Source organism: Herpailurus yagouaroundi, unplaced genomic scaffold (genome assembly GCF_014898765.1).
Source record: "Herpailurus yagouaroundi ecotype Mexico unplaced genomic scaffold, PumYag 187, whole genome shotgun sequence".
Lineage (NCBI taxonomy): Eukaryota > Metazoa > Chordata > Mammalia > Carnivora > Felidae > Herpailurus > Herpailurus yagouaroundi.
Genome location: NW_024412418.1, coordinates 17,670,973 through 17,694,031, shown reverse-complemented (window position 1 = coordinate 17,694,031; position 23,059 = coordinate 17,670,973). Strand labels below are relative to the sequence as shown.

The window sequence follows — 23,059 nt, the reverse complement described above, 5'->3', positions numbered from 1 at the left end:
TTGCCTTCTTTTTTTTTTTTTTTTTTTTTTTTTTACCTTTAGGGCTGTCCTTCCATTTTCTCCTATGATTTTTACCTCTGCTTCATTCATGATGGCTCGCTTCTTTATTTAGTTCTTGTAAATTTGTTTTTTACCTCTTGGGACTGCACTGACATTAATTGACAGTTATTTTCTCCTCTTTGTTTTTGTTTTCTGGAACAGTTTTCTGTTTCAGAACACGATTCATTGTCTATTAGACTAGAGTGCCTCTGGGTTTTCTATTTCCATTTTTGTTTTTCGGGTTTTTTTGCTAATATTTGATAAATGTACAATTTTAGATATTTTATTTTAGGGACTACTCTGTAAACTTTTTTGGGAATTTCAGTTATGGCAGATTTTTCAGAGGTGCCAGCCTGACAGTGAAACAGAGATAGCCCCTAAGAAAAATGCTTTCTTAACAGTTTCTCCTTGGGAAATTTCTGTTGGCCCTACTCACGCTAAAGAGCACCTACAGTAAGCATCAATGGTATACCATGTAGCCATTAAAAATGGTCATGTAGTGGCACCTGGGTGGCTCAGTTGGTGAAGCGTCCAACTCTTGACTTCAGATCAGGTCATGAACCAACTCCCTTATTGTGGGATCAAGCCTGGCATCGGGCTCAGTGTGGAGCCTGCTTGGGATTCTCTCTGCCCCTCCTTGCTTGTGCTTGCTCTCTCTCTCTTCCTCTCTCTCCAAATAAATAAATAAACTTAAAAAATTATCATGTAGATTATTATATACTGACATGGAAAGATGTTTATGACATATTAATAAATGAAAAGAAGTATTGTATGTATATACACATATTTATACATAATGTATATATTATATGATTTCATTTTTATTTAAAGCCTTGTATATCTAAGCACATAGATATGCATAGATAAAACTAGAAGGACATATACAATATTAATTTTATCTAATTGATCAAAATATTAACAGTGGTTATCTTGGAGTGGTGGGATTTGGGATGATATTTTTAGTTAAGTTTATATGATTTTCTCTGTTTTCTAAAGCACTTGAAATAAGCGTATGTGGCTTTTATAAAAGCCAGCAAATTAATTTCCATTTTGATTTGTTTTGTTTTGTTTTGTTTTGTTTTAGTTTTTGGTGACATTAAGAAATTTCTCCTCGAAAGATTTCAGTTTGTTTTCGTTTTTAAAATACCTGAAAGTACACTTATCTGGAAGTATCCCTACCCTTTAACCTTTAATATAACATATTAGCAGATTTTAAAGTGAAAAAAAAAGAGAATTCTACGTGGTATCTTGCTGCATACATATCATTATAAGTACAGGCCCTGTCACTCTGGTTGTGAGTGTAGGTCTTCCCCAAAGATAATGGCATTGGGAAGAGCAGGATGGACAGAGAACTGTCACAGAGGATGGACTGCAGAGAGGAAGTACATCTCCTAGGGCCACATAGTTCCATCCAGGGAAATGGAGGTGTGTGAGTTTTTCCAGGGGACCCAGCAGGGTCCTGAAGGCAGAGGAAAAAGCTACCCCAGTAGTTTTTCTTCGGACTGCTCCTGATTCCGCTGTTTCCATCTCGTATGCTAAGACACAAGTCAGTGGCAGTGGCAGTTGTGGCACTATGGTGGCAGGATGCCGATCTATTCTGGTTTGCCTGGGACTTTCTTGTTTTAGCACTGAAAGTCCTACGTCCCTGGAAACACCTTTGTCCTAGACAAAACTGGGATGTTGATCTCCCTATGTGGTGGGCACATTAGCAGGGGTCAGGGGAGGTACTTGGCTGAGCAGCAAAAGATTGTTGGAGGGCATGGCAATCAAACAAGAGGGGGTGGCAATGGCCATAGTAAATGCGATAGGGTCCACTTGGAAGCAGTGCCATTATATGGTGGTGCCATTGGCAGCAGCGATCTGAGCTGCAAGAGAAAAGCTGTGTTGACACCCCCAGCAGGAAGGGAGGGGTTTCCAGTTTTCCACTGTTGTTGTAAAGAGGAAAACCACAGGCACTGGGGGTAGAAGTGAAGGACGAGCAGTGGTGGCGAGGACACAAGAACTGCATTCACAAAGACTACACTTACCTAGCCATTCTCTTCTCTCTGCATCTGTTCGGTGGCCCTGTCCCCATACCCGGGACTAGGAAACATGAGCTGGTTCTTTCCAAACTTCACCTGGTTGCATAAGGCTTTGGGGGACTAGAGTTACCTTTAGCTAATTTACACATCATCCCCTATCTTTCTTGTTCATGTTCCTCTGGCCGGGCGGGGTGGGGGGGATCCCCAGTGCTTAAAAAAAAAGTCAAGTATTTCTTAACTCACTAGGCAACAGAACACACTTTAGAGAAGACATTCACTGACCAGTTTTGCCAAGGGGAAAAAGTCAGGAGTTGTTAACTGCTCCAAATCAAGGATTGGAAACTAGCACTTGGAGGAGAAAGAACAAGTCCATAGACCTGTATGCTGGTTAAACAGAACCTATGGTTCATTGGTCAGTAAATAGTTTTCAGTTAGATTCTTTGAGTTCAGGCATGCCCCAGGCACTCAAAGTGCAGCTGCTGAGGACCAATGTTCCTCTTTGCTGGCTGCTAGGCAAGTTTTCTAAGTGGAAAGGTCTCTTGTAGCCAGCCTTTGATTCTTCCACCTCTCCATTTTGATCCCTTCATTAGCCACCATTCTCTGGACTTCACTGGAACAAATTCCATGTTTTAATTCTGGGCAAATGGTACTTTCCTTAGCATTTCCAGGTTGTCTTTTTTTTTTTTTTTAAGTTTATCTATTTATTTTGAGAGAGAAAGGTGGGGGCACATGTGTGAGCGGAAGAGGGCAGAGAGAGAGAGAGAGAGAGAGAGAGAGAGAGAGAATCCCAAGCAGGCTGTGCGCCATCAGTGTGGAGTTCAATGTGGGGCTCGAACTCATGAACTGTGAGATCACGACCTGAGCTGAAACCAAGAGCTGGACACTCAACTGACTGAGCCACCCAAGTTGAGTCTTGATTGCTGTTTATTTTCTTTTTCTTTCTTTCTTTCTTTCTTTCTTTCTTTCTTTCTTTCTTTCTTTCTTTCTTTCTCCTTCCCTCCTTCCTTTCTCTCTCTCTCCTCTCCCTTCCCCACCCTCCGTCCTTCCTTCCTTTATTTTTTCTCTGATGAGGACAGACTATTTAATCTCCATCAACTCACCCTTATCACTTTAGTTCCTTCTAAGCCTTCCTTTCCAGCCAGGTTCCCACAGCTACATCGGCCCTCAGTCTAACTGTGGCTTGGGCTCTCAGGGAGGCACTAGCTTTGACCACTTGGTCATCATTTCTTTTAGATTCACAACAGTATTAAATAATAGCATATCCACATTTAATTATGATTCAGACTTCCTGGCCCTACATCCACAAATTTCTAATGTTTTGAAGGGAAGGAGTGTTTGCTACAAATATGGGCTGTGGGGACAATGTTTTGATCTGCTTTTCATTCCCTATAGTCATAAACACATGTAAAGGGTGGCTAAAATGGTTGGGAATGGAGCGTTTGGATAATCTAACATGGTGTAGATAGGGCTCTTCACATGTCTGAGCACACAATATTTTCTGCTTTTTAGTTTCTTTCTTCACAAATATGCCTTTCTTACCCCTTTCTTTTAAACACTGCCACAGAACAACTAGAACTTTTGCTTTGGTTTCATCATTTATGTGGCTGATTTCATAGACTGCTGTGTTTCATGTTATGTAATATTTCTGACAGTTACAAATTTTTTTCCCCCATTTTTAGGACATGGGACTTTTGTGTTCATATGTTTGGAAGGGACAAAGAGTAATAATAACATGGGACAATATGATGTAAGAAGGGTATATACTTTCCCTGGTGCAAACTACATACCTCCTCTGTCCCCAGTCCAATGCGATGTTTCTGTCCATGGTCGATGTTGAATTCCCTGTCCGTGTAGCCTGTGGTTAGCCACTGCTAGATCTTTCTTTCAACTGTGATGCTCCCTGTGGGGTTGGTTGTGGCATGAGGGGGAGTCTTGGTGACTGATAGTTTTGGCACCTTCTGTTTGTTGTAAGCTTCAGCTGTCTCAACCCCTTTCCAAGATCATGATACTTTCCTTTGCTCAAGATTTACTTTATGATTGATTTTTACTATGGACCCTTGGATATCAGAGATTAGACTGTTTAAGGAATGTATATTGTTATAGTAGGGTGAGACATCCACACTTAATTAACTTCAGACATCAGGACTTGTGTTGTCAGAGTTCCTGTCAATGGAACAATAAACAGAACAATCTCTAAACCTGACAGTGTGATCACACAGCAGTATCAGTCATGTTCCAAACACCACCAAAGCAGCCATAAAATCAGGGCCCGTTTTGAAGATAACAGCTGATATTTACTAAACTAGTATCAACTAATTATACAGCAATAAAAAAGTCAAAAACAAATGTTCACTGGCAAGTAATTCCTTACCTCAGGATAATAATATAAGGTAACCTTACAGTCTGTTTTGTTGGATGATCTCGGGGTTTTATAAGTACTAATACGTCATATCTCATAAGGTATATAAGAAGTAAGAAAATCATATGGTCATTTCTCGAGGTAGCCTGACTATTTGTGTTTATATCTTCTTACTTTTGAACTTAGGTCTTTGTATCTTAAATTGTTCACACAAAAAAGTCACTGGTCCAAGGCAAAACTGTGGCATAGGTAAAATTTGAATTCAATGGCTTCCACTACCTCCTTATCCTCCTTTTCTCTTTGTTCTTGCTACTCCTTCACCCCCACATAAGGCCTAAACTGGGCCCCATTCTGGGTCTCTGTCAGTTACTATATAACTTATAATTAAGGTATTACCTGAGGAAATACTTATATAAAACCCCTCCTAGGAATGTGTTTCCTTTTTTTCTGGTAAATGTTTACTTTGATATAATATTAAAATTGCAGGAATTTTAATTGTACCAGGAAATTTAACATTGATAGCGTTATTATTCATATTAAATGTATAGCCTATATTAAATTTTATAAATTATCCCAATAATATTCTTTAAGCCTTTCCCCTCATTCCAGATCCAATCCAGGAACACACTTTATACTTAATTGGCATCCATGAGTCTTCTTTAAATTGAGATAGTTAGTCTTTATCTTTCTTTTTCTTTATATTTTAAAAAGTGCAGACCAATGATTTTATAGAACATCCTTAAATTTGAGTTTGTCTGATGTTTCCTCATGATTAGACTCAGGTGATGCATTTTTGGTAGGAATGCCACAGAAGTGACGTGTTCTTCTTGGCACATCGTATCAGAAGGCTCATGATGGTTGGAATACATTTCTTTTCTCAAAGAGGACTCCTAAATATGAGAAAGCTTTCATGGCCTAGAGGAAAATATCTCTGAAAATGAAACAAGAGGGTACAATGTATTTGAACAAGGGATCTTATCAAATCCCTTAAGGCAAACTGTTACCTACTCTGCTGGTTTGTCCTATGGTTTATCCTGGTACTATTAGTTCACTCCTTAATTCATGTATTTGTTGACTCATTTAATCAATGTTGGTCAAACACCTACTGAGTGCCAGAAAAATTCCAAGTGCTGGTAAATAAAAACAAAACAAAACCCGCCTTCCTCATGAGGCTTCTATTCTAGTGTGGAAAAAAATATATGTTAAACAACTTAAGTCAGTTCTACAGTATGTTAGAAGGTGAGAAGTACCATGGGGAAAATATAAAGCAGGGAAGGTAAGATGGCGAACCCTGCAGGAGGCTGTAACCTAAGAGAGGTGATGAAGAAGGCCTTCCTGAGAAGGGAACGTAGTAAACTTCAGGCCCAGAAGCTGAGCAATGTGCCTTCCGTACTTTGAGGAGGCAGATATCAAAAGGGCATTCAGTGAAAGAACTGTACACTTTGAAAATTTTATTAGCGAGTCATCTATAATTCACCCATCAAGTAGTTGAAATGTCAGAGGCCAGGGAGGAGGAAAGTATTAGTAACAGCTATTCACTGGTATTTGGAATGTTGGGTGGGACAGAACTAGGAAAGATATAATCCCAGCGCAAGGTTCCAGAGAATTAAGCTAGTGCTCACTAAGTAGAATGAGAGAAAGATAAGGCAGGGGACAAAGGTGGAAGAGTAGGAAGGATAAATGGGGCAAAATTTGAACAACAGCTGGTGGAAAGTAAGCTAGACAATAACATATAATGCATATATTGCATACTATATTTTAAAGTTTTATATTTTGAGAAAGGAAATAGACTTTCGCTTTCAGATTGCACGAAGCAATTGCTTTTTGACACTTGACACCATATGAAGAATTTAGCTTCACGTCACAGTGTCTCAGAATTGAATCTGCTTATTTCCACATATCCTAGAGCAGGAGTTTCATATAAATGATAATACACGTCAATGGAATCTCTTGCCTGGTGGAAAGTGAGTCTTTTAATGAACATATTTTCTCAGGTATATTCACTGTACTAACTTCAAAGTTTGGAGCTCTGGCTGCTCTTTACTGTCAAGATGGGGAGATGTCTAAGGATCTTGCTCCTCTCCTTTCATCCTCACTGCCTCTACAAGCCCCATCTTCTTTGGTACTCTTTTCACCTCCTTTGGCTACTCCTCAATCCCAGAGGGTTCCCTAGGCCTGTAATGCTCTTATATCACAACCACTTCCCACTCTTCTTTTCAAAGACACTCTGAAATGTTATTTTCTTGTGGCCTTTCTCAATTGTATGGGGTTCACAATTGGTTTACATCAGAAAGCCAGGCCCACGGGTGGGCAGGGGTGGTACAATGCTTCAGTTGTGTTCTTTTTTCTTCTTCAAATTTTTATTTAAATTCTAGTTTGTTAACATACGGTGCCATATTGGTTTCAGGAGTAGAATTTAGTGGGTCGTCACTTATAACACCCAGTGCTCATCACAACAAGTGCCGTCCTTAATACCCATTACCCATCTAGCCCATCCTCCTGCCATGTCCCTCCAACAGCCTTCAGTTTGTTCTCTATCATTAAGAGATTCTTATGGTTTATTTCCCTCTCTTTTCCCCCCTCTCATATGTTCAAGTGTTTTTTTTTTTCTCAAATCCCATATATGAGTGAAATCATATGGTATATGGTATTTGTCTTTCTCCGAATGACTTATTTCTCTTAGCACAATACACTCTAGCTCCATCCATGTTGTTGCATATGGCAAGATTTCATTCTTTTTGATGGCTGAGTAATATTCCATTGTATTTGTTTGCGTGTGTGTGTGTATACATAGCACATCTTATTTATTCATTCATCAGTCAATGGACATTTGGGCTCTTTCCATTGTTTGGCTATTGTTGCTAATGCTGTTATAAATATTGGGGTGCATGTACTCCTCCAAATCTGTATTTTTTTATGCTGTGGGTCATTACCTCATAGTGTAATTGCTGGATTATAAGGTAGTTCTATTTGTAACTTTTTGAGGAAACTCCATACTGTTTTCCAAAGTTGCTGCACTGGTTTATATTCCCACCAACAGTGCGAGAGGGTTCCCTGTTCTCCACATCCTCACCAACACCTGTTGTTTCTTGTGTTGTCAATTTTAGCCATTCTGATGGGCATGAGGTGGTATCTCTTCATGGTTTTGATTTGTATTTCCTTGATGATGAGTGACATTGAGCATCTTTTCATGTGTCTGCTAGTCATCTGGATGTCTTCTTTGGAAAAATGTCTATTAATGTTTTCTGCCCGTTTCTTAACTAGATTATTTATTTTTGGGGTGTTGAGTTTGACAAGTTCTTTATAGATTTTGGATACTAACCCTTTATCAGATATGTCATTTGCAAATATATTTTCCTATTGCATAGGCCGCTTTTTAGTTTTGTTGCTTATTTCCTTCACTGTGCAGCAGCTTTTTATCTTGATGAAGTCCCAAAAATTCATTTTTGCTTTTGTTTAACTTGCCTCCAGTGATGTGTCTGGTAAGTAGTTGCTGCAGCCAAGGCCTGTGTTCTCCTTTAGGATTTTGATGTTTTCTTGTCTCACATTTAGGTATTTCATCCATTTTGAATTTATTTGTGGGTATGGTGTAAAAAAGCGGCCCATTTTCCTTCTTCTACGTGTCGCTGTCTAGTTCTCCCAACACCATTTTTTCAAGAGACTGTCTTTTTTCCATTGCATATTCTTTCCTCCTTTGCCAAAGATTAGTTGACCATATAGTTGTGGGCCCATTTCTGGATTTTCTATTCTAGTCCATTGATCTATGTGTCTTTTTTTTTTTTTTTTTTTTTTTTTTGGTGCCAGTACCATCCTGTCTTGATGACTAGAACTTTGTAATACAGCTTGAAGTCTAGAATCCTGACGCCTCCAGCTTTGCTTTTCTTTTTCAGGATTGCTTTGGCTATTCAAGGTCTTTTGTGGTTCCATACAAATTTTAGGATTGTTTTTTTCTAGCTCTGAAAAATGCTGGTGGTATTTTGATAGGGATTGCATTAAATGTGCAGATGGCTTTGGGTAGTATAGACATTGTAACAATATCTGTTCTAATTCATGAACATGGAATGTATTTCTTTGTATTCTCTTCAATGTCTTTCATAAGTATTCCACAGTTTTCAGAATACAGATCTTGTACCTCTTTGATTAGGTGTATTCCTAGGTATCTTATGGTTTTGGGTACAATTGTAAATGGGATGAATTCCTTGATTTCTTTTGCTGCTGCCTCGTTATTGGTGTGTAGAAATGCAACAGATTTCTGTATGTTGATTTTATATCCTGTGTCTTTGCTGAATTCATGTATTGGTTGTAACAATCTTTAGGTGGAGTCTTTCGGGTTTTCTACATGGAGTATCACGTTGTCTGAAAATAGTGTAAGTTTGACTTCTTTGCCAATTTGGATGCCTTTTTATTTCCTTTTGTTGTCTGATTGCTGAGGCTAAGACAGCAAGACTATGTTAAATGGTAATGGTGAGAGTGGACATCCCTGTCCTGTTCCTGAACATAGAGGAAAAGCTCTCAGTTTTTCCCCACTGAGGGTGATATTAGTTGTGGGTCTTTTGTATATGGCCTTTATGATTTTGAAGTTTGGTCCATCTATTTTTTCATTGGTGAGGGTTTTTATGAAGAATGGATGCTCTATTTTGTCAAATGCTTTTTCTGCATCTATTAAGAGGGTCATGTGATGTATCATGTTGATTGATTGGTGAATATTGAACCACCCCTGAAGCCCGGGAATAAATCCCACTTGATTGTGGTGAATAATTCTTTTAATGTACTGTTGGATTCAATTTGCTAGTATCTTGTGGAGAATTTTTACATCTATGTTCATCAGGGATATTGGTCTTAATTCTTTTTAGTAGGTTACTTATTTGGTTTTAGAATCAAGGTAATGCTGGCCTTGTAGAAGGAGTTTGGAAGTTTTCTTTCCATTTCTATTTTTCGAAACAATTTGAGAAGAATAGGTGTTAGCTATGCTTTAAATATTTGGTAGAATTCCCCTGGAAAGCCATCTGGCCCTGGACTTTTGTTTTTTGGGAGCTTTTTAATTAATGATTCCATTTTTTTTCTGGTTATGGGTCTGTTCACATTTTCTATTTCTTTCTGTTTCAGCTTTGGTACTTTGTATGTTTCCAGGAATTTGTCCATTTCTTCCAGATTTCCCAGTTTGTTGGCATATAATTTTTCATAATATTCTCTTACAATTGTTTGTATTTCTTTAGTGTTGGTTGTGATCTCTCCTCTTTCATTCATGATTTTACCTATCTGGGTACTTTCTCTTTTCTTTTTGATAAGCCTGGCGATTAATTTAATTATTTCAATTTGATTAATTATTTCAAAGAACCAGCTCTTAGTTTCATTGATATGTTCTACTGGGTTTTTTTTTGTTTGTTTCTATATCATTTATTTATGCTCTAATCTTTATTATTTCCCTCCTTCTGATGAATTTAGGCTTTAGTTGCTGTTCCTTTTCTGTCTCTTTTCGGTGTACGGTTAGGCTGTATATTTGAAACTTTTCTTGCTTCTTGAGGTATTGCAATATACATCCTTCTTAGGACAGACTTGGCTGCATCCCAAAGATTTTGGACTGTCATGTTTTCATTTTCATTTGCTTCCATGTAATTTTTATTTCTTCTTTTATTTCCTGGTTAGACCGTTCATTCTTTAGTAGGATGTTCTTTAGCCTCCATGTATTTGAGGTCTTTCCAATATTGTTTCTTGTAATTGACTTCAAGTTTCAGAGTGTTATTGTCTGAAAGTATGCATGGTATGATCTCAATCTTATTATGCTTATTGAGGGCTGATTTGTGACCCATTCTGTGATCTTTTCTGGAGAATGTTCCATGTGCACTTGAAAAGAATGTGTATTCTGCTGCTTTAGGATAAAATATTCTGAATATATCTGTTAAGTCCATCTGATCTAGTGTGTCATTCAAAGCCATTGTTCCCTTGTTGATTTCCTGCTTAGATGATGTTTCCATTGATATAAGTGAGATGTTAAAATCCCCTACTATTATTGTAATTTTTTTTTGAGAGAGAGAGAGAGAGCATGAGCATGAGTGTGAGTGGGGGAGGGGTGGAGGGAGAGGGAGAGGGAGAATCTTAAGCAGGCTCCATGCTCACCATGAGCCATGAAGTGGGGCTCAATCTCATGACTGTGAGATCATGACCTGAGCCAAAATCAAGAGTCAGATGTTTAACCAACTGAGCCAGTTAGGAGCCCCCCATTACTGTATTATTATCATTGAGTTTTTTTATGTTTGTGATTGATTTATATATTTGTGTGCTTCAAGTTGGGGGCATGTTTACAATTGTTAGATGTTCTTGATTATGAGGCATTAATTATGATATAATGTCTTTATTCATCTCTTATCACAGTCTTTGTTTTAAAATCTAGTTTGATTGATATAAGTATGGCTACTCTGGCTTTCTTTTGATGTCCATTAGCATAATAGATGGTTCTTCATCCCCTCACTTTCAGTATGCAGGTGTCTTTAGGTCTAAAATGAGTCTCTTGTAGGCAGCATATAGATGGGTTTTTTTTTGTTTGTTTTGTTTTGTTTTATTTTTATTTTTTGAGAGAGAGAGAAAGAATAAGTGGGGGAGAGGAGCAGAGAGAGAGGGAGAGAGAATTGTAACCAGGCTCTATACTCAACACAGAGCTTGACATGGGGCTTGATCTCACAACCCTGAAATCAAGACCTGAGCCAAAATCAAGAGTCAGATGTTTAACCAACTGAGCCACCCAGGCCCCCAAGGTGGTTCTTTTTTTTTTTTTTTTTTTTTTTTTTTTATCATCCATTCTGATACCCTATGTCTTTTGATTGGAGCATTTAGTCCATTTATATTCAGAGTGACTACTGATAGATATGAATTTAGTGCCATTGTATTGCCTGCAAAGTTGGGTGTTTCTGGTGATGTTCTCTGTTCCTTTCTGGTCTTTGTTGCTTTTGGTCTTTTTATTCCCCACTCAAAGAGTACCCTTAAATATTTCTCGCAGGACTGGTTTAGTGGTCACAAACTCCTTTAGTTTTTGTTTGTCTGGGATACTCTTTATCTCTTCTTCTATTCTGAATGACAGCCTTGCTGAATAAAGCATCTTGATTGCATATTTTTCCCATTCAGCATGTTGAATATATCCTGCCACTCCCTTTTGGCCTGCCAAGTTTCTGTGGACAGATCTGCTAAGAACCTGATCTGTCTTCCCTTGCAGGTTAAGGACTTTTTCCCCCTTACTGTTTTCAGGATTCTTTCCTTGCCCTTGTATTTTGTGAATTTGACTGTGATACGTCTTGGTGATGGCCAGCTTTTGTTGAATTTAATGGGAGTTCTCTGTGCTTCTTGGGTTTCAATGTCTGTCTCCTTCTCCAGATTAGGGAAGTTTTTGCTATAATTTGGTCAAATAAGCCTTTTGCTCCTTTTTCTCTCTCTTCATCTTCTGGGAGTCCTATGATATGAATGTTATTTTGCTTTGAGGAGTCACTGACTTCTGTAAGTCTACCTTCATGATCCAATACTTTTCTTTCCCTCTCCTTTTCAGCTTCATTATTTTCCATAATTTTATCTTCTATATCACTGATTCATTCCTCTGCTTCACCCATCCTCACTGTCATGACATCCATGGGTTTGCATCTCAGTTATAGCATTTTAATTTTGGCCTAACTAGATTTTAGTTTTTATTTGTGCAGTAAGAAATTCTCTAGTGTCTTCTATGCTTTTTTAAAGCCCAGTTAGTATCCTTGCAATTGTTATTTTAAATTATAGTTCAGACATCTTACTTATATCTGTATTGATTAAATCACTGGCCATTACTTCTTCCTGTTCTTTCTTTTGGGGTGAATTCCTATGTATTGTCATTTTGCCCCGGGAAAGAAAAGAAAAAAAAAGGGAAGTTAAATCATAGGTGTGTTTTGGTCTGCTAATTAAAAGAAACTAGATTCAGGGACGCCTGGGTGGCTCAGTTGGTTAAGTGTCTGATTGGCTCAGGTCATGATCTTGTGGTCAGTGAGCTTGAGGCTCATGTTGGGCTCTGTGCTAACAGCTCAGAGCCTGGAGCCTGCTTCAGATTCTGTGTGTGTGTCTCTCTCTGCCCCTCCCCTGCTCATGCTCTCCCTCTCTCTCTCTCTCTCTCTCAAAAATAAAAAAAAAAATTTAAAAATTAAAAAAAAGAAGCTAGATCCAAAAATAAAAAAATAAATGAAAAAAATTTAAAGGCAAGAAATCTAGATCCTTAGTGTGTTTTTGTCTACTTGTTAAAAGAAGCTAGATCTAAAAAATAAAAAAAATAACTAAAAGCAAAAATAAAAATAAAATAATGATAAAATGAAAATAAAAAGGAAGTTAGATCCTATTTCCCCTAGAGCTGAAGTTTGCAGCACTCTATAATCGGTAGATTTGATGCATGCCAGCAGTATGCTGGTCTTCTGGGGCAGAGGCCTGTGGTGCTGATTATCAGGCAGACTTGCCTGCTGGAGAAGCAACTGCAGGACGCAGAGGGGTGAGGCTTGGTATAAGCGGTTTGGTACAAGCCACTTGGTGGCTCTGTTTTGCTCCCCGAAGTTGGTCAGTGCTGATGGGCCGGGTGAAAATGGGGTGGCCCTGCTCTCTCATCCCCGGAGCAGGGAGCTCCCACCCACCTATCTTCAGGAAGCCTTCACAGACGAGCAAACAATCACCTCTCTGTGTCCTTGGCTTTCATCAGATCCCCTCCTTCACCCTGCCTGGGTCTGAGGTGTCCGCCTGCCAGGGGCACAGCAATCCTGTGTCTTATCTCAGGTACGTGGCTCAGCTTAAAAACTCCAAATTTTAGAGATCCTGAGGGAGGGTCTCGCTGCACTGTAGCTGTTTGCCAGTTTGTCCCAGAAATTGTGCAACTGTGCAGCAATTCAGAGTTTATGGTAAAGGGCAGCAGGAAGCTGGCAGAAAGTCTCGCTGCCCTCAGCCAGCATCCCCATTCCTATATTAGTGAACAGAGCAGCTCACTGGTGCCCACCGGGTCTTTTGCCCCTGGAGTGCTCATGCCCCCTCTCCCAAATGCCTTCCAAGCAGGGGAAATGCGTCTCCCCTTGCAACCCAGGGTATCCTTAGACCACACTGCCTGCTGTTGGGTCTCTACCTTCCTTCCCACTGGAGCCCCACCAAGTGCAACCCCAGCGATGGTGTGGACCTCTGAAATGTCAGACTCTGCACTCCACTGTTTATAAAAACCTTTGGTATTCAGCCCCTCTTTTTTTCCCAGTCAATGGTTTTGGGGAAGAGTTTTTCTTGTGCAATTGCCCCATTGTACTTTCTCTCTCTCTCCCTCTCTGTCTCTCTGTCTCCCTGTCTCTTTCCTCTGTGTGATCAGGGCTTCCTCCCCATCGCAACATCCACAACTCTTCCCTCCACCAAATCAACTCTCTGCAGTTCCTACCTTCCACGATGTGGTGTTTTTTTATTCACCCCAGGTATTCAGTTTTACTCTCAATCCTCAGATCAATTTCTTGGGTGTTCAAAATGATTTTATATTTATCTAGCTGTGTTCAAGGGACGAGGCAAGCATAGGCTCTCCCTACTCCCATGCCATCTTAACGCCTCCTCACTTCAGTTGTATTCTAAGAATGTGGGACACTCACCTCAGATCCTTCTGTATTCCTGCCTGCTTTGTGGCAGGTAGAACAATGTTGAAATTGAGATGTGACCTCCAGAGCCTGGTTTGAATCCTGGCCCCAGCACTAATTAGCTATGTGACTTTAGGAGGTTACGTAGGCTTTCTTTTCTTTCTTTCTTATTCTTATTCTTATTTTTTTTTTGAGAGAGAGAGAGGGAGAGGGAGAATCCCACACAAGGGGCAGAGAGAGTGAGAATGAGAGCGTGAGAGAGAGCAGGGCTCACCTGGGGCTCGTGTTTTTACATGGAGCAGGGCTGAAGCTCACCAGAAGCAGGGCTCGAACTCACCTGAATGGGGCTCGTGCTTACCCAATGTGGGACTTGAACTCAACAACTGTGAGATCACGACCTGAGTTGAAGTCGGATGCTTAATAACTGAGCCACCCAGGCATCCTAGGAGGTTACTTAGTCTTTCTATATCTCAGTGTCATATGTAGAGTGAAGATAATAAGAGTTCATCCTTTATGGGGTTCTTGTAAGGATTAGATAGGTTAACATTGGGAAACACCTTTACAGTGCAGACTGGGACATAGCAGGGATGATATAAATGCGTACTAAATAAATAAATAAAATAAGTTTGAGGTGATGGCTATGTGGAACAAGAAGGTTTGGTTTAGGGCAGTGTTCTAAATATTCACCACAATGTGAACCCAGAGTTACACCTGCAGTGGTCAGAGGCAGTCTCTTCACTATAGCACACTCTATAGGGGTGGCTATAATATAATATGCTAGTGCAAAGTTTGCTGTATTTCCTCAACAGCTGTAGCAGTCCATCAAAGAGCCATGTGGTGCTCAAGAGCAATAATGAGAAATACTGATCACTAACACCCACTGTGCACGCCATCTCTCTTATTCCTTGCAACAACCCAATGAGGTTGGTTGTAGCAGATGATCCCAGTTGACCACCAATATCCATTTTCCCTTTCTTCTTTTATCATAGAATGCCTGAGTTTTGTCAAGCACATGATTGCACAGCCAGTGACTACATTTCCCAGCTTCTTGTACAGCTAAGCATGGTCATGTGACCAAATTCTGACCAAGGGAATGTGAGCAGAAATCAAGTGTGCCATTTGATGTGAGCAGAAATCAAGGTTGTGCCTTCAAAAGGGACAGATATGTGCTCCATTTGCTCCTTTGCTTCCCTTCTCATGGTTGGCATGCAGTCATGACCAAGTGAGGGGGGACAACCGCCTTAGACTCAGAGATGAAGGCCTCATTTTTGAGGACGGCTTAGTTGCCTAACCAGTCATGCCATCTAGGTCTGAGATGTTTTGTGTGAGAGCAATAAACTTTTACATTGTTGAAGCCATGGTATTTGGGGAGGTTCTTTTCATTATGGCTGCTTAGACTATACATACTACAGAAGGTATTGATAGCTAATTGTCTAATATCTTATTAATATCTAGAGGCTTCAAAGACTTGGTGGAGTTCACACAGTTTGTAAGAAGCCATAGTGGGATTCAAATCCCACTGCTCTGATGCTAGAGTTGAGACCTTTAACTGTGCATCATGTTGTTTTGCCCCTTGAAGCCCTGCTGGTCTATGATCTGGGTTTTGGGAAAGAAGATAAGAGAGAGACCCTCCTCTTGGTCTACAGCCCCAGCTACAACCAGTAGTTCCACTCAGCATGTATAATTTATAACTATTCACTTCTCCATAGATACGTAAGTGTGTGGTCTCAAGCTATATTGAACGCATTGATTTATCTATGAGGATGTGTCATTTTTTTTGAATTGTCGGACTTTAAGAACCCATGTCTGGTTTCTGCATACAGACTTAAGCCCGGAGTCAAGCACAAATACAACACTTAACAGCACATACAAAGGGGGCAGTCAAAATATCTCAAAGACAGCAGCCCTGGAAAACAACTCAAGCCAGGCATAGCAATCCCAGTAGTTAACATGACAGATTTGCACAGGCCATGCAGGATCCCAGATGAGGAGGAAAAGTGGGTGAGCAGCAGAAGTCAAAGCCAGTCTGAGTCAGATACAGAGGCCAGCGTGCTTGGGCAAACTTCGAAAAGGCTGAACTCCAGCCGCAAATGTTTGCTTGCTCTCCCTATACTATTCAAGGTATCACAATACCATCAGTGATGATGTCAGACTTTCGAGAAAGAATGGAAGAAATCTCTTCGGCTTTCTGTGGTCACAGTGGGGCTAAGATAATGCTTATTCTTGGCACTATACCTAACACCTGTTCATCCTTCAAGGTTCATTTGGCCTTTATTTCTTGAGGAAGCCTCTCACGACCTCTCAAGTTCAGGTTAGGTGACCTTCTCTGATACCACTGCAGCAGCTGTACTTTCTTCCTCAGAGCACTCTTTACATCATGTTATTTCCTGGCTTTTTGCTTGTTTTTGCCTATCCCCATCTCTTCACTACTATGTTCCCAAAGTCAAGCACACAGAGTGCATAGGACATTGTAGCCACTCACCAGATGGAATGAATCTCATGGGGGTAGGTGGAAATGGCTGAATATAATGCGAGAGGTGTTGTCCTTTCTGAACAATCTAATAAAATATGCAATGTATAGGTACCTAGAATCTAACAACTTATCCATCTTTAAAATTTTATTTCCAGTCCTTACTCTCAGTGCTGGTGAATGTCAACTATTTCAAATTTTGCAGAAAAAACTGACAGTATGTCACAAGGGACTTCAAATATGCATATGATTTGAACCAAAAATTACTTCTAGAAGTGGGTCCTAAGGAAGTAAGTACAAATACAAATAGAGGAAGGATGCTCACTATACTGTTATTTATAGTAGGAAAAAATTAAATGTTTCCAGTAAGGGAATGTGTAAATAAGGGATCAGTCCTTTGATTGCACACTGTGCAGGCATGAGGGAAAAAAAACACACTTTGGAAGAATATTTAAAGACTCAGGAACAATTTCATTCCATAATATTAAGTAAAAGAAGCAGGACTTTGGACATGGTTGATGTGCCACGGTGCCAGAGAGGTGGCAGCAAGGTGGTGGACAGGGAGTTTGGGGATGTGTGGCAAAAGAGTTTTCCATCAGGAATAAGAAATTTAAACAAAGGATGTGGTGACCTAACCATTTGCTTTCTTTTGCAGGGAGCATTCCTGATGGACAGGCTTTGCATTTCAAGAAAACTGGAGATTCCGCAAAATTACAAGAAATTGCTACGGTAGGAAAAGAAGGTTCAAACCTCATAGGAATCCCAATTCACAGATGGATGCCTTGATAATCTGAAACATCTCCAGTGAGATGAAGAGGAAAGCTCAGGAAGCAATTTAGAAAAGCTAATCAGCTTTTGTCAGAAGAACAAGTTGATCAGCCATTGCCAGAACTATCTAGCACTGACCAGGCTTTGTCTGAAGAACATTGCGGAGGTGACCAGCTCAGCCAGAACAGCATAGGAAAAGAGTAAACCTCATTACTATTCTAAAAAAAAAAAAAAAGAAAGAAAAAGAAAGCATCAAATGGAAAAGCAGAAGAAAAACATGAATGAGTACAAGCTAAGTGTGCTGCTAAGAAACAAGAATTTGAGCGTAGAAAACGAGAGAGACAAAGTTCAAAGGCTCTACAAAATGAAAAAAAAATGGAAGCATTCAAAATGTTGAGCAAAAAGATTAAAAAGGGCCAACCAAACTTGAATTTACAAATGTAGTATCTTTAAAAAAAAAAAATACAAGAAAAGAAACCTGTCAGATATTTTGTCCTTAATCAAGAGTTAACCTATCTGCTGTCTATTGAGTTCTTCTGCATATGTCATGTACCTCCAAACAATTAACTGAAGTTATCACCATAAACTGGAACGCTAAGCTACACTAAATATAACGTCTAAATATTTTTGTTCTTGTAAAGGAAAATTTTCTATATACGATCTACAGAATATACTTTGTTTCTTATTTATTTGCCTGTGAGGAAAGTTGGCCTGAAGAATGGAAAGAGCCTTCTATCTGGGTGACAGGTTTAAGCATGTAATGCTTTTGTATCACATGAAATTTGGGCCAAATCAAGTGTTTTGAAAGTTAAAAAAAAAAAAAATCAGCTTGTGGGCAAAGGCAGCACTACTTTTGCGGTCCTGCAAATTTCCACTGTGGTCTGTTGGGTGGGTAGGATGTCCCGACTCTGGTCCTTCCCCATCAGCCTCTTCACCCCCTTCCCGAACAACTTCACTTCCTGTGTCCAGGCCAGTGAGGAGAGGGCAGGGAGGGCAGGGAGACCCTCCTCCAGTATTAGCGGACCACGTAAGGAGAAGTCCTTCGTGCCATGGTCTTTTGGGGGCAGGGGGTGGCAGTAATCCTTCAGCTTTCATCTCCCTCAGGGGCAAGGTGGTGGAAAAGCACCCAGACTCTTCTCTGGGCGTGGGGGAAGGGCTCCAGAGTGCCTGCAGTGCCTCCCCGTCTCTGATGGTGTGTCCAGCGCTCAGACTGCTGTCAACTGTTGTTGTTTGTATGAGCAAAACTATCTTTACTAAGCAGATTTAATAGTTGGAAAAAAAAGCAGCACACAACAAATTACACATTCTGTATGATCCGTTATTAATCTCTCTCTCTCACAAACACAAACACACACACACACACACATTGCATACACAAGAGAACGTATTGGTGGGAAAGATATCTATTTATTACCACCTGTGGATAATTGTTTATTTTATATACTATTTTGTATTTCCAAGCCCTCGTTAGGAGGTATACATTACTTTTAAAATCAGGAAAAAAAGTTAGGGTAATAACAAAATCCAAATTCTTATTTCTGTTTCCTTTTTTCAAACACCCAGATAAATAACATGGAACATGTAGCCTGGAAGAGAAAAAGCACATGGCTTTTTTCTCTCAGGATGTTCCAACTATGGCCATTAACAGACCTCAAAGGAGGTCTGGGCTACTTCCGCTTAAGTAATTGTTTTATTTATTTATTTATTTATTTATTTATTTATTTATTTAAATGTTTATTTATTTTTTTTTTAATTTTTTTTTCAACGTTTATTTATTTTTGGGACAGAGAGAGACAGAGCATGAACGGGGGAGGAGCAGAGAGAGAGGGAGACACAGAATCGGAAACAGGCTCCAGGCTCTGAGCCATCAGCCCAGAGCCCGACGCGGGGCTCGAACTCACGGACCGCGAGATCGTGACCTGGCTGAAGTCGGACGCTTAACCGACTGCGCCACCCAGGCGCCCCTAAATGTTTATTTTTGAGAGAGAGAGACAGAGTGTGAGCAGGGGAGGGACAGAGAGAGAGAGAGAGAGAGAGAGAATCTGAAGCAGGCTCCAGGCTCTGAGCTGTCAGCACAGAGCCTGATGTGGGGCTCAAACGCATGAACTGTGAGATCATGACCTGAGCTGAAGTTGGACACTTAACCGACTGAGCCACCCAGGGGCCCCAAGTAATTGTTCTTATTAGAGCAGAAGTAATGCGTGGAAAAGCAAAATAGGCAAAGTAGAAGGTATGTGCCTGTTTTACACGTATAAACCCATATAGAACCATTGTCACTTTCTGCAAATTGGCTTTCCCTCTCCTGTCTGCTCAGGACTAGTCCACAGTGGGTTGAAAACATACACATACCATTCTGTGGTAGTGTTCACTGTCCTTCCCTCCCAGGGCATTCTGGGTTGTGACACATCTCTTGTCTTTTACACTCTTCCTTTTTTCTACCCCTATCTCTATCCCCAGGTTACTCCACAAGGCTATTGCGAAAAGAATGAAATCAAGATATGTGGAACATTCTCAGTCCCTCAGAGGGTGGGTGGAATTAGAATAGAAATAATTATCTCAGTTTCCATTACTTTTCATGCTGTGCTATATTACATACCTGTCATCCAACAAGACACAGTTCCTCCACTATTTCAAATACCGATGAAAGAAAATTTGTCAATAAAGGTTCCAGTTGAGTGCCCAGACTTTTGTCTTCAACATTTACTGTATGGCCTACTTTGTAAGTTTGGTTTTAGATTTGGTGATATCAGGAACAATAACATTATGTTTTGTGCCAGTATATTTGATTTCACTGGGTTCTGAATAATCAGAGAACAGTATTTTCTAATACAATTTTCAGTACAATTAACAGTATTTTCTAATAACAATTGTATTCAATACCAATGAAAATATTCACGTGTTTGTATTAATAAAATATAAAAATCTGGGGCCAAATTTGTTTACTGAACCAATCATTTGGGATTACCTAGGAGTCAGATAGATTCAGTTTAATGTATTTTTAAACTAGGGCTGGTTTTTAGGAGTGTTTTCACTTAAACTATAATTAGGTTATAGTTGTAAAGCCAATGAATGTAATGCTACCAGTGTGGCTAATATAAATTCATGGCCATTACTTGTAAGCACATACCTTATTTTAATGTACAAGATTTGACATGATCTGAAAGTGTCTTGTCTCTCCATTTCTCTTTCACTGGAAATTCGTTAGGAATCCAAACCAACACTAAAGGAAACACAGAGAAAAAAAAATAAACAGGACAATGTTCATGTAGAGATCAAGGGTTAACACATGACTCCAGGCCTCTTTTCATTTACTTGGTTGAAATTTATCTTAGTCAACACAGAAAATGATTAGTTTGATCTTTTCAACATTTATTTATTCAACAAGCCATGAGCCCAGGAGATGAACGGGGCTGGAATCCTGGCTCTATCCTTTAATAGTTGTGTAATCTTGGACAAGTTACTTATTTAACCTCTCCATGCCTCAGTCTCCTAAACTGTAAAATGAGGATAATATTAGCACCTAAGTCATAGGGTTGTTGGGAGGGTGAAGTAAGCAGGTGCACACAAAAATCTTAGAAGACTCCTTGGCATGGAGTAAGTACTCAATAAATTCTAGGTGTGCAGAATACAACACAGAGCAAGATGTGGCCCCTGCCCTCATGGAGTTTATACTCTGGTGGCAGTAGGAATGAAGTGGGTAGCAAAAGACACCACACAAATCACACAGCTAATAGCATCTTTGCAGTTGTGTTAGGTGTAATGAAGGAAAAATAACAGGGCACTGAAGATCAGTTTTGGGAGCTGCTCTTTCAATGAACTGCAAAAGTTAAACTTGTAGGCCTGAGATTCTTGATATCACACTTTTGTAAAATCAAGAACACCTGAAAGTTCCACTATCCTATATCTACCCATTATATGTAGCTTTATTGAAAAATATCAAATGTAAAAGTTGAGCACCCTGAATTTGAAGATCGTATGCATCAAGGTAATATTTAAAGAGAAATCGTAGCACCTGAAGGGGGAAAATCATTCAATCCATTTGATAACACTGACAAATTAGTCAATAACTCAAGATTTAATTTTCCAATATGGCTCTTTAAAGACATAGAATTCTAAAATTCTTAGAGTTTTTCAAAATTCTTATTCTTAGAAAGGCAGGATAGCATAGTGGTTCAGGACCCAGGCCCCCAAGGATCTAGGTTCTGACATTTTGCTGGCTTTTAAGCTCCATTAGTTAAGTTCCTCCACCTCTCTTAACCTCAGATTCGTCATATTTCAAGCGGGGGATAATAAAACTTTCATCGCGAGATTGAAAAATTAAACGATATAGTCTGGCAAACATCTAGCAGCATCTGGCACACAGCAGATAGTCCAAAACGGGGAATTTCTAAGCCGAAAGGGAACCTAAAAGGCTGAACTTCCTTCCTAAGGATTTTAGACCATGAAGACCCTTAAGAACTTGTCAATGTTTCACTTTTTTCCGTGGAAATAGTCTGTGATCCAGGAAAACTAACGTGACTTTGAGAAGATTACTGGACTTCATCCCAGGATTTCTGACTTATTAAAATGAGCTGAGACCGTGTTTACGCCTCAAAGCCCCACCCCGCGGCGCCTAAGCGTTTCCTCAGCAAAACAGGCAGGCCACCAACCGTCGCTTCGCGTGGCAGCCTGAAGGATGCTGATAACCCGGGGGCAAGATTGAGGGCCCCCAAAACGGGACCCAGCCCCGGGTTCACAAATCCCGCCGTTTGGGGGGCGGAAGGGCGGGGCTCCCCCGCTTTTCACACACCTCTCCTGCCTTTCCCAGCCCCCGGGTTGCGTCTCCCTCCCGGAGGCCCAGCGCCTGGCCCCTCTTCTCCCGCCCATATTTGGCTTCCAATCCCATCCTGCCTGGCGCTCGAGCGGCCAATCAGGAGGCGGCCCTCCCTCGGGGGACGGGGCGAGGGGCGGAGCTGAGTGGCGGAGCCTGCGGTCGCCTACTTCAGTCGCTCGTCGGTAGACTGGCTTTCCAGCGGAGGGTGGAGACGCGTCGCCGAGGCTGCCAGCAACGTTCTGCGAAGCCAGTCGGACACCATGGCGGACAGCCGGGATCCAGCCAGCGACCAGATGAAGCTCTGGAAGGAGCAGCGGGCCTCGCAGGTATACCCTGCATCCCTCGAGCCGGCCTGAAGGTTTGCGCAGAGAGCTGGGCGTGGGCAAGTAACGGCCCGGCTTCTCCTGCGCTGCGGTGTGGAGAGGGGCAGTACCACTGATCACGGGCCGGGGTGGGCGCTGCTTGGGCGCTGCTTTCCTGTTTCGAAGGACTGTTCCATTCGTGGGGAGAAGGGGAGAGGTTTCTGGGGCTGGGGACCCGCCTGCAGGATTTGTCGTCGGCCGCAGGGCGTGAGTGATTGGCTCCGATTTTTGCAATTCTGCCAGCTGGGACAGAGGTCGCAGCTTGAGGGAGGAATGAAGGCTCATGGGGAAAGAGGCAGAGAGCCGAGCAAGAAAGGAAGTGGGTGCGGGGGTGGGGGGGGGGAGTGGGAACGGGGCTCCAGCCTTGACCTTGATCTGGCAATAACTACAAGCTTCCATATTTGACGTGGGGGCAGGGATCGTGTTTTATCATCTCGTCCCCAACACTGCTCACGATACCAGATACTCAGTACGCACTGCATTGAACGACTAAACACTCCTAACATCCATTATTCCATTTGCATTTAAAAAACACCATGCCTAACTTTGTAGAGCTAGAAGCGACAGTAGGGATTAATGGCGTTTATTCAGACGTATTCTTTGAGAGCCTGTGTAATCACTGAGCCGAGACAAG

General features: G+C 40.8%; 1 protein-coding gene, 1 long non-coding RNA gene and 1 pseudogene across 2 annotated transcripts in view; 2 read left to right on the top strand and 1 right to left on the bottom strand.

The window, feature by feature from the left end:
• LOC121043966 (thyroid transcription factor 1-associated protein 26-like) overlaps nt 1–17,910 on the top strand; it is a 58,583-nt pseudogene extending 40,673 nt beyond the window's left edge.
• A 2,449-nt stretch (nt 17,911–20,359) lies between these two features.
• On the bottom strand, nt 20,360–22,329 carry LOC121043561 (uncharacterized). The gene is made up of 2 exons (XR_005796909.1): nt 22,231–22,329; nt 20,360–20,470 (listed from the first exon to the last, which is right to left on the bottom strand). It is a non-coding gene; the product is annotated as an uncharacterized LOC121043561 (long non-coding RNA).
• Nucleotides 22,214–23,059, top strand: part of CAT (catalase) — a 36,809-nt gene continuing 35,963 nt past the window's right edge. Inside the window, exon 1 of the mRNA XM_040495478.1 lies at nt 22,214–22,389. Within this exon, the coding sequence (XP_040351412.1) occupies nt 22,324–22,389 (66 nt within the window). The 5' untranslated portion in view covers nt 22,214–22,323. The remainder of the gene's footprint in view (nt 22,390–23,059) is intronic.